The sequence below is a fragment of the Vitis vinifera genome, chromosome 14 (assembly GCF_030704535.1).
Source record: "Vitis vinifera cultivar Pinot Noir 40024 chromosome 14, ASM3070453v1".
Taxonomy (NCBI): Eukaryota; Viridiplantae; Streptophyta; class Magnoliopsida; order Vitales; family Vitaceae; genus Vitis; species Vitis vinifera.
Window position 1 is genome coordinate 24,809,314 of NC_081818.1, and position 17,235 is coordinate 24,826,548.

Consider the following 17,235-nt stretch of genomic DNA (forward strand, 5'->3'; position numbering starts at 1 on the left):
ATGATTTCCATTGAAATCATTTTTCGAAAAATAAGCTTACTTTTTACATTGACTAATCATGAAAATTGGACCCATCATTGAATTGGAAGAATCACCGATCCATGGTCTGAGCAGTTTTAACTGACCGATCTGAATTTTTAAAATATTGCCTTGCACTTCCTATGAGGGGTTTTAGCTTATATTTCTGCGCTCCTAAAGAAGCTACAATCCAACGTGGGGCAAAGAATTCATATCCTTAGCAGCCTGTTAAATGGTCATTATCCCGTACTCCCCACCTAAGAAAATAGGATCTTATAGCCCCTTTTGGATCTTTGGTCCCATCTTCCATACCTACAGGCTACACCATCGAATAAGATCACGGTAAAGGCCAACATGTAGACAGCACAACTTCCACAATTCCATTTCAAATTGGGATTTTTCACATTCGAATCTTCTGCCCAAGTCCCAACTTAGCTAACAAGGAAAAGCCCCATCCATTTAGACCGCAACTAACGACAATTCAGCCGCACGCACCCACTTGCGATGCTGTCAACTTACTATTTTAAATCATGTTATATCCAAAACTTATATAGTGGATAAGGATAACCAATAACAGAAAAGAAATAAAAAAAAGATACCACCCGGATACCTTTGGATACATTTACCAATACAGATTCCCCACACCCACCTTATAATGGAAGATGGCGTAGTTTTGGACAGAATTTTTTATCTTTCCTTTTTTCTTGTCCGAGTTTTTGACTCAGCGATCGCTGATTTTATGATGGTAATTACTGATTAAAGCTAATTGGTTAGCTGTTTTGACTAAACGGCTCAAATCGGAAGAAAACCCAAACTCGGTATTTCCATTGCAGGGTCAACAACACTGAACCTGTGGGGGCTTCCATGGAGTGGAGACTCAGAAGCTGAACTGAGAGACAAAACCGCGCGCAGACACCTGTACAGCTCTACTGCATACAGGTGCGGAGCTTTTATGACTGATCTCTGAAAAGCGAAACAAGGCTCGGTTGTCTATCGAATCGGTTGAAGCTCCTCGACTTGCATCGTCAATGGAGATTTCTCTGTTCTTCGTGCTGCTTTTGGCGGGAATTTTTCATGCGGAGTCGAAGTTTATGGTGTACGATACTTCGCCGAGGCTGGTTCCCGGGAAAATTAACGTGCATTTGGTTGCTCACACTCACGACGATGTTGGTTGGTTGAAGACGGTTGATCAGTACTACGTCGGTTCTAACAATTCTATTCAGGTGCTCTATAGCCTTGGTTTGGTTTGAATTTGATTTGAATTTAATGATTCAAACCATTTCCTTCATCTTCATTTTTCTTTTTTTAATGTAGGGAGCATGTGTGGAAAATGTGTTGGATTCTATGGTTACAGCGTTGTTGGCTGACAAGAATAGGAAATTCATTTATGTCGAACAGGTAATTTTGTTTTGTTTAGTTTTTTTTTTCTCGCCCGCTCTCTGGTTGGTTGCTGAGGAAACCGAAGAGAAAATTTTTGAATTCTATGTCTGTTGTTTTTCCTTGCTGTGGAGCCGCGGTTACTAAACCCTCAAAGTGCTTCAACGAATGGGAAATGAGAAAGGTCAATCAACTAAGCGAATCAACAATGTACCGGGCTCACTTGAGTAGAGGTTTTTGTTATTTGGGATCCCAAATAATGAGAAAAATATGATTCGACAAATACTAGTTTTTTTCCCCTTTTCTTAGTAACCAAAATGAGCCTTAGGGTTTTATCTCTTCTCCTTAAAATTTTCATGTTTGGTACCGATGGTTTTGGCCTGTTGATTGATGCAGGCATTTTTCCAGCGATGGTGGAGAGATCAGAGCGAGACAGTTCAGGGTATTGTTAAGCAGCTGGTTCGCTCGGGTCAACTGGAGTTCATGTATAAAAATTTAGTGACATTTTTACTCAATGTGACATTTTTAGTAATATTTATGTCAAATGTCCTGTTTTTTCTACTTTATGGATGCTCCTCACTCTTTGTATTTTCCAGACTGAATGTGGGGATTATTTGGACTGGTTTCCTTTTTGTTTGGGATTGCAGAAATGGGGGTATGTGCATGCATGATGAGGCAGCAACACATTACATTGATATGGTTGATCAGACAACACTTGGGCATCGATTTCTCAAAAAGGAATTTGGGGTGACTCCTAGAATTGGTTGGCAAATTGACCCATTTGGACATTCTGCTGTGCAGGCTTACTTGTTGGGAGCAGAAGTAAGCCTAATTATGAATGAAGAAATGTATTGGTTTATTATTTCGGTTTTCTCTTATTTCCTCCACTGGTAGACTAGGCAAAGGCTTCATTATTTATTGGAAAGACTATTAATGTTGGACAAATAGAACTGGAAGTTATTTTCCACAACTAATCTCCCATTTTAGGTTGGATTTGATGCTCTTTACTTTGGCCGGATTGATTACCAAGATAGGGACAAGCGTAAAGGCGAGAAGAGTCTTGAAGTTGTTTGGCGAGCTTCTAGGAATTTTGATGCATCTGCACAGGTGAAGACATAGGTTTGTTTATGTTTGTTCAGCATGGATGGAATTGAATTTATGTAACTCTGCATGCAGTTGTTTTTTGCTTGGTTGTATACTTGCATTTAGTGATCTATTGTTTATTTCTTTTCCCATTCGCATAAATGCTGAAGGAAATTCTTACAAGCCTTTGTTGATTCCTTTTTTAATTGCAGATTTTTGCTGGTGCATTCCCTGAGAATTATGAGCCTCCCCCTGGTGGTTTCTATTTTGAAGTTAATGATGATTCCCCTATTGTTCAAGTAAACACCCAATGACCCAAGAATTTTATGATAAGATGCAAATCTGCTGAAAATGAATGCTTGTTTACAATTTTGAATTTGTTTTCTTCTTTTAAATGAAGGATGACATAAATCTGTTTGATTATAATGTTCAAGATCGAGTGAATGACTTTGTGGCTGCTGCAGTATCACAGGTAAGCTGGGACCAGTTGTTTTTTTACCTGCACCTGCATATTTTTTAGTTGGACCACTCATGATGTCTCCATCGTCCTCATTTTTTATGTAAGAAATGTTTGTGGTAGATAAATGAAAATTTCTTGAAGAATAAAACAGAAATTAAGGAAATATTGGTTGAATATGCAAATATCTATAATATACTTAAAACAGTTCACTTTAGTTTTATATTAGCAGCATCATGATAACTCTATCTAGCAATAAAGGAAATAAACAAGTAACGACACTTTTATAAACACTGAATTCAAAGCTTAAAGCATTTTGGTAATCTTTGCAACTTCTATATCTTCTGGAAGACCTATTCCACCGATGCAAATTTTTATTTTTTATTATTCTTATTTGGTGGTTGACATCATTTTGATTCTTTTAGAACTTTTAGAAGAGCATATATCTTTCATAGGGAGACATGTATTACAATCAACCCTTTTTCCCCCTTTTTTTATGTAGTGCAAGTTCTTTTGAGAATGACATTTTCTTAAACTCAAATAAAAATGACCAAGAAAAGAAGGGAAAGCAAGTTTTATCTTTCATTCACATGGGACCTATGCCTGTTGAACCTAACAACAATTATTTTGTCTCAGGCTAACATAACTCGTACAAATCATATAATGTGGACCATGGGAACAGATTTCAAGTATCAATATGCACACACTTGGTTCCGTCAGATGGACAAGCTCATTCATTATGTCAACAAGGTAATCTCAACATGTTTTTCCTACAGCTATTATTATTCTTATTATTGTCGTGGCTTTCGTTAACTTTCTTTTATTTGATTGAATTGAAATCTACAAAATAAAATTCAATAGCTTTACAATTTACATGGTTTCCATGTAAGGGATCTGAGATTCCCTTATCTGCAGTTATCCACGAAATAAATAGCTTCTCACGGAAAAACTGAATTGAAATGAAATTTTGAAGTAGTGTTAGAAACGAAGAAAAAATTTTACTTGCTGCAAAGGAATAGATGATTCATTCAGCTGCATCTGAAAAAGCTTTGGAAGGAAAGGAAGGAAAGCAGTTCTTAAGTTGTTAATTTAGATGAACTTTGGTTTTAAGCAAGTAACAGTAGAAAAACAACCGCAAAGAGGTGAACAAAATTGAAGAATTTTTTCACTGCTCACTCGACATTGAAGTTTTTATCTGAGAGTCAAGGATTGGTGGGAGAAGCTCAGATTTTCTATGTTAAGCAGGAGGGTAATGAAGACATCCTATTTGGTTGCCGATGTGTGACATCACAAATTGAAGATCCTCTTCATTTGTCTGATAATCTCTTGGTGGATTGCTGTTGCGACCTTGATTTAGTCTTCATAGTTTCTTATAAAAGTTTTTCCATTTTTATTGGCAAATGAATAAAAGGGTAACAGAAGTGTCTTAGTTGATTTATCCCCAAAACTGAAAGCCTAGTATCTGGTTCTTAGGATTCAACATGTTTCTAAATGGTTTGTGCTTTCTGAAATCTAAGTCAGCCCAAAAATAAATTAGGTTGGGCCAAGGTTGAGTAGAAGAATTTGGTTCATGGGTTCCAAGGTTCCCACCCTTAGTACTATTAGAGGCTGCAGTTAATAGAATAAGACATTCAATTCAAAATTTTCTGAAGGGAATTTGTATCTTCTATTGACAAACTATGAAAAATCCTCATAAATGGATGGTCATGTTTGATATTGGGTTTATCTAATCAAGAATCAGGGAGAAATACTAAATTCAAATGGTTTATTTTATGCTTTTAATATATAAGATTTGTTATGGTAGTTCTAGATATTGGGGTGGAGATATCAATTTTGCACAACTTACTAGTGTTTTTATAATGCATAACTCATCAGCTCATCATTCCCAGCACTGCATGTATTCCATTTCCTTTAGTAGCAATATAGTTTTAAGTTCAATGTTAGTTAAACTCATCAAGGTCTTGCCTCTTGTTTGCTTAACCTTTTAGCCAAATGAAGTCATCTTCCTTGTATTGTGCATGCACTGTATTCTCAATTTGGTAGTAGTTCATGTAGTTATTCATTTTCAGTTTTGGTGGTGATGTTCTCTTGTATCTTTCTGGTTTCTTTCATCCTTACTGGTGGTTTTTAACAAGGCAATTAGGTTGGAATGTATTCTGCCTTATGATTTTACATTTTTTTTTTCTTTCTGTTGCATTTATAAATTCAAAATCAAATATTTCTCTGCTGTTGTAAAATGGTTTAATTTCAAATGTTTCTAGGATGGGCGTGTGAATGCACTCTACTCAACCCCATCCATATATACTGATGCAAAATTTGCCACCAACGAATCCTGGCCAATCAAGACTGATGACTTCTTCCCGTGAGTTGAATTTTTGTATATTGCAATAATCTGATCTCTTATGATTCCCCTTTTCCTTGGTTCTTCCTTAGAGTCGATGCACACTTTATTTCAGATATGCAGATAGTGCAAATGCGTACTGGACAGGATACTTTACAAGTAGACCAGCCATCAAGCGCTATGTCAGAATGATGAGTGGCTACTATTTGGTCCGATTCATGCATCTTTTTAATATGTCTACCTTTTAATTAAGTACAACTTTAATGTTGTATTTCATATATTTTTCTGATGTATAATAAACAGGCAGCGAGGCAACTAGAGTTTTTCAAAGGGAGGAGTGATTCAGGGCCCACTACTGATGCACTGGCAGATGCTTTAGCAATTGCTCAGCACCATGATGCAGTTACTGGTACAGAAAAGCAACATGTGGCCAGTGATTATGCAAAGCGTCTGTCAATGGGCTATGACAAGGTGTAGATGGTTGACCATCATAAATGATTTTTTTTTTTGTTTTTTTCCATTTAAGGTTAATGTGTTGCTTACTTGCTCATTATCACTGTGCAGGCTGAAGAGTTAGTTGCAGCTTCACTTGCTTGTTTGGCTGAATCAATGCCAAGTGCTGGATGTGGAAACCCAACTACTAAGTTTCAACAGGCAAAAGATTATGAGCCCTTAAGCTAGTGAGCTTTTTGTGCTTCATATTTTGAGTAGCCTGCATTTTCATGTTACATTTGGTTCCTTGTCAAGCATTTTTTCAAAGAGTTACATTAGCTCTGATGACAAGACTTATTCATGATTTATAAGCTTTATCAAGAAGTAAATGCTCACACAGTCATGCACTTATCTTGTTCCGAAACCATCTGGATGCATCATATGCAGACAGTGACATGCCATATCTACCTCATATTTTTATGTATTTATTGTTGACTTAGAACCTCTTGAATGCAAATTATATATATTCTGTATTGTAGTTATGCTGCAAATGTACTTTCGTTCTGTCTTTATTATGATTTTCTAAAAAATGTCATTTTGTGATAATAATGAAACAAAAAGAGGAGAAAAATGCTTGGAAACCTGTTTTGTAGATTTACTTTCTTAAAACATAAAATCCAATGGAATAAAAGATTTTAATCTGCATTATTGAAGTTTGATATTTCTTAAAATTCTGCATGAGAGACTTCTCTTTTTTCCCTCTTTTTTCCCTTTTTCATTTTCAATTTTGAATTCAAGTGAAGATGGGTCTAAAATGTGAATATTGTTTTTCAGTGTGCGCTTCTTAATATAAGTTACTGTCCTCCATCGGAGATTGATCTTTCACATGGGAAAAAGTTGGTAAGGATACATTTCATCCCACATTTTTTCTTTCACCAAGTAGTTAAGAATGATATTGTTACTCCACTTGAAATCTATCAACTTATGGGGGTCTTCTCATCTCTAGATTGTTGTTGTCTACAATTCTCTTGGATGGAAGAGAGATGATGTAATTCGAATTCCTGTGAGTACTTCTACTCTGGTTTTAGTGTTTTATATTTTGAAAAGCGCTGTGCTATAATGCTTAAGGTATCTGTTACTTCTTTTCAATAAATCAAATATGCATACCAGTCTTACTGTATATGCTATAGGAGTTATGCTGCTGCATATTAATCATGACTTGGATGTCCAATGTAGTCACAATTAAGTAAACTGTGTGATAACCTGGCATCCTGCACCGCCAGTTCTGAACCTACTGGATGACCTTATATGGCTTTATGGGTTAGAAAAGGTACATAGATGGACAATTTGAGTTATTAGACAATTGTAAATGGATGTCATGATCGTTGTTCCACAATGGAACAGGTGTCTAGAAGTACTTCTCCACGTTCTGTTAAAAAGGGTAGTGCTTCTCCACTTAATAGTTAATCTATCCCAGCTTCTCCACTTAATGGTTAATCTATCCCACTCTGATAATTCTATAGGCATGGCATTCTTAACGGAGGACCAGCAGTCACTTTGGTGGGGCCTGTCATATATTTATGGACCTAGCTATGTTGCAGATGGTCTAGAAATTATTCTGCTTTTGGTTCTAATATGGATTATATACTCCAAAATCACATTGTAGATATAAAAATCTTATGCACCACAAATGCCTTAACCCCTCTCTCAACACCCCCCCTTCCTGCAACCAAGGAGGAAAATGTCAAGATATATCGGAGATATATCGTTGATATATCGTGTATCGGAAGGTTTCGACACGATAAATCATGGTGATATATCAGAGAGAAGAAATTTCGGTAAATATCACCAAAAAATCGCCGATATATCGGTGATATATCAGTTGGAGGCGATAAATCGCCGATTTTTTTCATTAATCTGTTGTCACAAAAAGAAATCGCCGATATTTCTTCAATTTATTGCCGATTTTTCGGCGATATTTCTGCAAAAAGAAAACGCCCTGCTCTGCCCAGACTACCTGCCCCTCTGCCCAGGCTCCCTTTCCCCAGCCAATCTCCTGCTCAGGTTCCATTCCCCACTTTGCCTATATATGAGACCTCCACGATTCCACCTGCCCCTCTGCCCAGGCCTATCAGTCTGCCCAAGCTCCCCTTCCCCAGCCAGTCTCTTACCCGGGCTCCATTCCCCACCTTGCCCATATATAAGACCTCCATTCCCCTTTGTTAATTTTAACCAAATGTGTGTATATATATATATATATATATATATATATTAAAAGTAAGCACAAAAGAATATTTTTGAAAACAAATTAATTATAATTATTTTATAATTATTATAAAAAAAATATAAAAATTATCATCATAATTTTTTTTCATAATATTATTAATAGATTAATTAAATATTAAAAAATTATAGATATATTATCGTTTATTTTATATCATTTAATATAATTAAATTAAATGAATCATAAATTTAATATTAAATATATTTTAAAATTATATATATTATAATTAAATATTATAATATTATTATAAAATAATATTTGATGTAATTTAATAATAAATGTACACTTATAAAATTCATATTTTTATCGATGCATACGATATTATTATCAAATACGATAAATCATATTATACATATAACAAATTATTTAATAAAACAACTTAAAAATATCATTATACTTTTAATTATATTTTTATGAAGTTTTTCTTATATTTTTATAAATTTTGATCAATTTTAGGCTTATCAATATTTTTTTCCAAAATATCTGTCGATATATCCGTAAAATTGAAGTACCGATATATCCGTAATTAACGATATTTTCATCCTTGCCTACAACCAAACTTGGCCTGTCTGCATTCATGTGCACCTGATATAATTTCTATGGGACCTGGAGTTTATGTATTTTATGAACAAGATCCATTTCTAGAAATATTTCTAACATGTAGTTAAATAGTTTCAATTTGTTTATGTCTCTACTTATGGGATCAATTTTTCTGTAGGTCATCAATGAGGATGTTACTGTTCATGATTCTAATGGGAAAATGATCGAATCACAGATTCTTCCTCTAGTTAATGCCCATGTGGGCATGAGAAACTACTATGTTAAGGCATACTTGGGTAAAACCCCAAGTGAGGCACCTAAGTATTGGCTTGCATTTTCAGCATCTGTGCCACCTCTTGGTTTCAGCACTTATACCATCTCAAGGGCTGAAAGAACAGGTTTTTGTGAAGTTGCAAATTTGCAGTCACTTTTGAGAATATACTTGCCATGCAGAACAAACAAAGAAACCACTACAGGTTCTTGACATGAATTTGTATAACCTATTTTTTTCACTTTTTGTTGCAGCTTCTACTTTGACCACATCATCTGTATTTACACCTCGAGCAATGGAAACCTCTACTGTTGAAGTTGGTCAAGGGAATTTAAGGCTTACTTTTTCAGCAGATGTAGGAAAAATGACACATTATACTAATAGTAGAAGCTTGGTATGCAATGTACAAGCACTTCATAAGTACTGTTTTATTGAGACTTTCACTTTCCTTCTCCATGAATTTCTTTCAGTGCAATCTGTGTTTTTCTATCCTCAATTAGAAATGATTTTGTTAGTTTTGTCATTCTGCTCAATGCATTATCTGTAGAAATCTTGTTTTCCATTCTTTTCCACTGGATTACACCTTCAATAAAAATCATAATAATGATAATAGTAAATACAGGAAGTACTCTCATGCAATTTTTACCTTTCTAGGTCAAAGAACCTGTCCAACTGTCATACAGTTTTTACACTGGAAATGATGGAAGTGATAAAGATCCTCAGGTAAATATTTTTAAATAGATATTTCTCTTGTGCCCCCTTTATCCTCTATATTCTGAATATGTTTGCACTGAATTCAAAATTATCACAAAAGTCTCCTTCCAACTTAGCTTCTTCTGAAGTTTGCATTCTTTCTTGAAGGCCTCTGGAGCATATATCTTCCGTCCTAATCGTACATTTGTTATAAAGCCTGAAGAAGAGGTGCATAATAATGTTTTCCAAGTACTTATGCCCCATACAAACATGTATCATGGTAATTTTTAATTAATAGCTGCTTCTAAAAGTTGCAGAGTCCTTTGACTGTTATGCGTGGACCGCTACTGGATGAAGTACATCAGCGGATTAATCCATGGATATATCAGGTGCTTTGCTTTGTCTCAACGTTGCCTTCTGTGCGTTGTTTTTTTCCACTTTTCAGCACTAGAACTTAATTGTCAGAGTACATGGAGATTATATGATGGGTTAACAATGTGAAGGTCACTTCCTGAGTGAAACGTAAGCATGGCATTTTGGAAAAAAAAATGATGGACCTATGGCACTAGATGCTTACAATTCAATCAGTAGGTTCTGAGTTGTAATTAATAATTATATTTGATACATGAGATATAGTTTTGGTGATTGGACTACAATGGATTATTCAGCTAATTTAGCCATGGGGACCTTGCTCAGGAATTTTTGGAAGCTATTCCGTACTCATGTGATATGCTAGAAAATGATTCTTCGTACATGTTGAAATATGCATGTAAATTACTGTGTATACTGTTTTTGCTTGAAACTCATCAAATGTGGCAGGTCCCTTGAAAGTACAGAAGATTTTGTTTAACCAATCTGAGAATTAGAAAGTTGTAACTAACATCGACCATTCTTGTCAGTAAAACTTCCAAGGGATGGGCATAGGGATGACAAGTTGAGGGTCAGATGTAAAGTCACGTTCTCACTGTGGGGCATTTTTTTTCCTTTTTAATCCTAATTAAAAGTTATAATACATGGCAGGGTGGGATTTAAGATACTTTGGTTTTATGATTACTAGAGATTCTGTGTTTGCTTTTGTCAGTAACATTGTGATGCACACATGTGCAGGTCACCAGACTTTACAAGGGCAAGGAGCATGCTGAAGTCGAGTTTGCAGTAATCTTACTTACTGGCTTCTTCTACATTTATCTATTCTAAAAAATTTATTCTTGGGCAGTAGAGAATTTAGATTTTTTTTTTCTCTTTTTGTTTACCATGGTGGTGAATGGTTAAAATGGGGTCAACATTGACATACTGTACCCTCATCCATGCATTGACGGTGTCTTCGGTATCAGGTTGGACCTATACCTATAGATGATGGAATTGGGAAAGAAGTTGCAACTCAAATTACAACTACGATGGCAACCAACAAAACATTCTATACAGATTCCAATGGACGGGATTTTATCAAAAGGGTATGTTGTATGCTTGCCATTACCACTAAATATAGTCATTGCTTTTCTTTGTTATCAGAAAAAAATATATTTTTTGAAACATGAATCAAATTAAGAAGGATGAGAAGTTCTTCGAGTGTAGTGACAATGCAACTAAAAAATGAACCATAAGCCAATATATTTAGTTTTGTTATCCTTTTGACCTCAGAAGAATTGTTGGGTGGGAATCCTAATAAGTTATTTTCTGTGTCTTCACATTGCCAGAAACAAGGATTGATGTTCCTCAACTTTGACAATTTGTTTTCAGTTGCTCAGAGCACATGGCATAGAGAAATATAGTTGTTAAAAGTGATATTCCTTTCTAATTAGTTCAGTTTATACAACATTATGTGATGATTCATTTGGTTTACAGATTCGTGACTACAGAACAGACTGGGACCTGAAAGTGAACCAACCTGTTGCTGGAAATTATTACCCAGTATGTTGTTTTTAATTAAGCCTATAAGTTTTTTGTATTGGGTGGTGCAGTACCTAATTCACTTTTTTGATAATAAGCTTTTCAGTTGTTGAAAATTCTGCTTGAAGATCTATTCTCCTGGTGAATTAAGTTTTGCATGATAATAATGGTTTTACAAATAAATTGACTTCAATTTAATAATGAGGAACAAGTTTGAGAAAATGTTAAATAAATCTGTTACTTGTGATCACATCTCTTTATAAAAGTAAACCTCTATTTGCTGCTCATATCTGAAGCAGCAGACAGTCTTTCTTCATAAACAGGACAAAACAAGTTTAAAGATAGAAAATTGATGGTTTTTTTATTCCATTCTATAATATATATATTTTCCTGGTCCTGGCACTTGCATTTTATTCATACTCACCTTCCTATGGTTTGGGCCCTTTTAGCACAATGACATTTAGAAACTTATTGCATTATTAATCCCTTCTTTGTCTTCACATATGATTCTATATACTCCCTTCAGATCAATCTTGGAATATACATACAAGATGATAAAACAGAGCTTTCAGTTTTAGTGGATCGATCTGTGGGTGGATCCAGCATCGCGGATGGACAAATAGAGCTGATGCTCCACAGGTACATTCTCACCTTCACAATTCATAATTGTCATTGGTTACCTGGTGATGAGTAAAAACTTCATGCATTATGTGAATCATAATTGAGAATCCTCTTATCATATAGGAGACTGCTACATGATGATTCTAAAGGCGTTGCAGAAGCTCTTAATGAAACAGTCTGTATCCATGATAAATGCACTGGACTAACAGTAAGCACATGTTACCCAGCTCTGGAACTCTTTCCAGGGCAATCTTTTTTCTTTTTTATACCAGATTTGAATATTTCTTTTCCTGAAACCCTTACATTTTGCAGTTTAATTGTATAAATTTACTACTTGTTCTTCAAATAGTCATAGATTTATTAAAAATGAAAAACCTTACAGCTGCCTCTTACTTTCAACTGAAACAAAAACATTGTGATATTCTTGTTAGTGATACTTAACTATAGACTTTCCCTAGGTCAGTAGCTTACTCAATGTATTTTTTATTATGCAATTTCTGGTCATGGAGATTTTGAGCTGTCTATTATAAATTTAAATGTCACCATATTCAAATTCGTCTTATGCGTTAGAAACAACTCTGTTACTTTCAGTCTGTTCCAGGACATTTTGGTTGAAAGGTTCCAATTTGGACATGTGTGTGTCGGTGGGTGGGGACAGGATGGCCCTATCTTCTATATCAAGTTGTATGCCAGAAGGTTTGGACCTGTCCTCATTCTGTCTGGAATTGATGGTATCAGATGGTATGGAGATGTATCTGGAGCTGGCAGTTCATCTTTTTTCTCTAGTCTGGTGATTTTCATCTTCTAGGTCTTTTAAGATCAAGTTACCGTTTCTTCTTCCAATATGAGAATCTTACTATTTCAATCTGATTCTATGGAAAAAGAGGAAAGACGCAGAGGGTGGAAAATTCTTTTAAAATTGGACTTGTGTGGAGCTTTGGTCCTGGTGAATAATATGGGGATCCTGTAGTTAAACTGAATGATATTAGGGCATTAGGGGTTATTTCTACTAATTCTGTATTTAAGTACTAAAACTGTTCCTGAATGATTCATTAGATATGGAATGCAGTCAAACCATTTTATATACATTGTGATGGACCTGTTTTTGGGTTGTGCTCCCTCTTTTGTTAGGGGCCTTTAATTAAATATTTCTTTGCAATCAGAATATACACAACCAGTGATGGACCGAAAATGGAATACTGGGACCCTTTAACAGTGTTTTCCACTTCAATTGAAAGTACTCAAAACACTAATCAAAATGGAACTATTAGCTTTGATGAAAGGTGTGATAATTTTGTCAATGTGAAGAATAACCTATAATCTCCTGCATACTCAATTAACTTTTGCAGATCCAAGGAAAATTTTATTTCAGAATCGACCCCCTAGGGGAGGGTGCTAAGTGGCGTCGTTCAGCTGGCCAAGAGATATATTCTCCATTTCTGTTAGCCTTCACTGAAGAGGTAAAACAAGCTATTGAAGTACATGTGTTTCTAGTCATGTGCATTAGTTACATAATTAATTTCCTTTTTGCAGGATGGAGATAACTGGATGAGTTCTCATGTACCCACATTTTCAGGAATTGATCCCTCCTACAGTTTGCCTGATAATGTTGCTCTTATAACTCTCCAGGTACATGAAGCTTCATCTTTGTGCAAGAGAGGCTTATGTTTGGTTTCATTATTGTTTTCTTTGAATAAGAAAAGTAAGAAAAGAAAAAGTCTTCTAGGAGAAATTTTTACCTAAATGGCTAGGTACATAACAGGACTACCAATTCATGTATACATGCTTCTTGGTTTTCTTTTATTTCCTCCTCTCTTTTTTTCACCTTTAAAGTTTCATTGTCCTGGACCATGCAGGAGCTTGATGATGGAAAAGTTCTCCTTCGGTTAGCACATTTATTTGAGGTTTTATTTCCTTTCTTACTCCATTCAATTGTTGCAAGGAGCATTATTTCTGAGCTTTCATTGTATGAAGTTAATTTGTTTTTTGGTATTTCCAACTTTTATTTGTGCTACGTTTGGTTCTACAAAAGTACCACTGGAAAGGAAAAAATAGTAAGGAAATGATTTTCTCATATTTGTTTTACCATGAAAAAATCAAATATAACTATTAGTTCAAAGCTTATGAATTTTAAATTATTTAATCTTGATATAAAAGAGGAAAAATGTGAAATGAGTTTGAAAAAACATGTAAAAGTAATTTATTGACTTTAAATCTATTTTTATTCTCCTTAATTTTTTTTCCTTCTATTTTTTCCTTTTGTTCTTTCACATGCATTTTCCCTCAAATTTTCTTATAACCATAGGGTTAGTGGATAATGCTTGGAAACATAAATTCAAGTGTACTGCATTGCTTTACCTAAATTGCATGTGGGTCAATTGTGTCATCATTTTTAGGTTAATTTATGGTTTCATGGATAATTTTCTTTGTTTTTATTAGTTTTTGGCTAGTTTCTCCTGTTCCATAGCATTTCAAGGCTTCAAGCTTAGCTTCTAATACATTTATCAGAAGTTATCCTCTTTGTTTGAAGACTTAATTTTCCTTTTGTACTAGTGTTATTGTAATAAGCATGTGTGTGAAGAGTACATCAAACTTTCAGAGGACCTTTACTAAGCACAAGGGAGAGCTAAAGAATTTGCAACCCTTCTTCAAGCGAGAATTAGATAAAAACCACACCGAGATGAGAGGCAGATCACTCCAAACTCAGCTCTTCATTGAAATACCTGTGATCGTTGTTAAGAAAGTGAAAAAGAGACTTTTTTTCATTGCTTCACTTCATACTAAGCCCAAAAACATGGTAGTTCCTGGTTTTTTCAAATGACAGTTTTTTTAATTCCCCTGAAATAGCCAATCTAGGTGGAGCTTACTAATGTAGGATGGAAGCAGTGGCAACATGTTGCTTTACTAACACCCGATATTAGTTATTGTTACTAAAACAGAGAAGCTATGTCCTTATCTCAAAGACTTTGAAGTACTTGCTATGATGTTCTTTTCTTTTATTTTTTTGACAAATCAATTACTAAATTTGGCAGAATGTTTGTTGTGCACTTGAGCCCCGGGTATCATAGAGAAGAATTCTGTTTTTAGAAGTTAATCTGCTTTCCGTGAAATTTTTAATTGTTTTTTTTTTTCTTTTTTTTTTTCTGTGTTTGGCTTGAACTTGTGCAAAGATTGGGGAGGACAAAGATCTTTCTGTAATGTCCAGTGTAGAACTGAAAAAGCTGTTCCCTGGCAAGAAGGTAGAAGCAATGCACTCTAACCATCTATTGTTTTTTCAGCAACCATTCTGTTTTATCTAACAAAGTTCAGCTTTTTTCTTCACTTCAGATTAGCAAAGTGACAGAAATGAGCTTATCTGCCAATCAAGAACGAGAAGAAATGGAGCAAAAGAGACTGGTTTGGAAAGTCGAGGGCTCCCCTGAAAAAGAACCTGAGTTGGCAAGGGGAAGACCGGTTAATCCTACGAACCTGGTCGTGGAACTAGCTCCAATGGAAATCCGCACCTTTGTTATTGAAATCGGTTCCTTGCCTCTCAGGAAGTCGCAGATGCCTGAAGACGGGAGATATGCTGCATAAGATCCTAGCGAATTTGAGAAAGGGCCCGTGCCTCTTTGCGCTCATAATTTCATCTGAGCTTCCCCCCAGTTGTATTTTGAACTTCTGGCATAGTTCCTGAAATAACTCTATATCGTATGACAATTATCCATGAACGTAGATGACTTATCATGTTGGGAGGTTCCACTTCCATGTAAATATGATGCAACCGAATTATCTTGTGCTTGCATTCTCCACATGGAAATGAATTATGTTGTGTGCTCGACAAAGTCTCATTCCATTTTTGGGTTTTTCGCATCAGAAGGTTTTTAGAGCACAAAAGTTGGCCATGTGTGCTTTTGCAACCATCGACCACAAGTTTTGGTTCCAAAAATTTGAAGTTGAAGGATGCTTAGCGGTTCGGGAGTCATTTTGGTTATGACTCTTTTATCAGCGCCACTTTTTGATAGTAGCATTTTCCATTATGGGTACTTCTAAATAAGATCACTTATTGCTGGGATATAACTAGAAAAATGCTTTAATAATATTTTTGATGATATATTGCTTAATAAAAATGCTGTTTTTTAAATAATCTTTTTAAAGTGATTCTTGTGATGATTTTCAGTGATCCTTTAAATTTTTAAAAATATATTAGGAGTGAGTTTGATAATAATTTTATGAGGCGTTTTTAATTTTTTTTAATATTTAAAAGATAAAAAATTTTAAGTATTAGAAATATTAAAAACTTTTCTTAAAATCATTATCAAACACCCTTTAAATGTCAATTTTATTTTATTTTAATAAAAAAATGCTTTTAAGTATTAGGAAACACTTTGTGGTGGTTGTTTTTTTTATTTAAAGTGTGTTTGATAATGATTTTTAAAAATATTTTCGGTTTTTCTAATACTTTAAAATATTTATTTTTTAAATATTAAAAATATTTTTCATAATTGTGCCAAACATACTTTTAATTTCAAATGAAATTTTAATATAATATTTAATAGTATTAAGTATTAAATTATCAATTTTTGTAATACTTTATTTTTATTAAACATTAAAAAATAAAAATTTTTAATATATTACTTTTTTTGTTTAAAAAAAAATAAATATTTTGATTTTTTCTACTCAATCAAAAGTTTATTAAAAATCATAAAAAATTAAATGGTTTAAATTCTAAAAGAAAATTGCTTTTAAAAAAACACAAAAGAAACAAACATCCTTCTATCTATTTCAAAATTACTTGCTAGCTACAAAAAGATTTTGAAATTGGCTTTTAAGTGGTTTTAACTTCTTAAAAATCACTCTTAATTAAACAGACTTCAATACTTAAAATCACATGGTTCAGAATACGAACTTATGATGGCACCAATCTAACACTAAATTATGTTCATATTGTTGATTCCCTATCATTTTCGGATTTTTTTATAAATATTATTAAAAAATAATTGTTTGAAAAAAAAAAATACAATATTTTTTTATCACAATATTTTATTGTAATATTGAAATCATTTTTCAAAAAGACCAATTCTCTTTTTTTGTTAGCATAAAATTAATTTTTTCAATAGATAAATTCATTTTTTTATATGAAAGTTAAAAAAATGTTCAAAACTCATTGCGGATATGGAGTTGTATGAATCGTAATCGTATGGTTCTGTGTAGAATCAATCAATCAATATATTCCCAATGTCTAGTGG

General features: G+C 34.1%; 1 protein-coding gene across 3 annotated transcripts; it reads left to right on the forward strand.

Annotated features, from left to right (window-relative positions):
* The first annotated feature begins 675 nt into the window (after positions 1–675).
* Positions 676–15,831, forward strand: LOC100244533 (probable alpha-mannosidase At5g13980). Of its 3 annotated transcripts, XM_002276056.5 has the most exons (30): positions 676–763; positions 852–1,241; positions 1,333–1,416; positions 1,792–1,880; positions 2,043–2,217; positions 2,383–2,502; positions 2,691–2,777; positions 2,879–2,950; positions 3,572–3,685; positions 5,197–5,297; positions 5,392–5,485; positions 5,580–5,747; positions 5,841–5,930; positions 6,543–6,608; positions 6,715–6,771; positions 8,711–8,930; positions 9,058–9,197; positions 9,458–9,526; positions 9,665–9,724; positions 9,814–9,885; positions 10,604–10,651; positions 10,831–10,950; positions 11,342–11,407; positions 11,913–12,025; positions 12,131–12,215; positions 13,357–13,467; positions 13,541–13,636; positions 13,864–13,911; positions 15,178–15,246; positions 15,335–15,831. In XM_002276056.5, exons 2-30 carry the CDS (start codon positions 1,047–1,049, stop codon positions 15,581–15,583), a joined length of 3,078 nt encoding a protein of 1,025 aa, XP_002276092.2. In that variant the 5' UTR covers positions 676–763; positions 852–1,046; the 3' UTR covers positions 15,584–15,831. The 3 variants fall into 3 exon arrangements, with proteins under 3 accessions (XP_002276092.2, XP_019080586.1, XP_019080587.1); XM_019225041.2 differs by lacking the exon at positions 676–763 and having other exon boundaries at positions 786–1,241; positions 1,992–2,217; positions 9,808–9,885; XM_019225042.2 differs by lacking the exon at positions 676–763 and having other exon boundaries at positions 787–1,241; positions 1,992–2,217.
* Positions 15,832–17,235: the final 1,404 nt, after the last annotated feature.

Excerpts from the sequence above, each read along its gene's own strand:
- LOC100244533 (XM_019225041.2), top strand. The coding sequence starts at position 1,047 with ATGGAGATTTCTCTGTTCTTCGTGCTGCTTTTGGCGGGAATTTTTCAT. Across the intron at positions 2,951-3,571 it reads TGGCTGCTGCAGTATCACAG|GCTAACATAACTCGTACAAA; the intron begins GTAAGCTGGGAC and ends ATTTTGTCTCAG. Across the intron at positions 5,748-5,840 it reads TGTCAATGGGCTATGACAAG|GCTGAAGAGTTAGTTGCAGC; the intron begins GTGTAGATGGTT and ends ATCACTGTGCAG.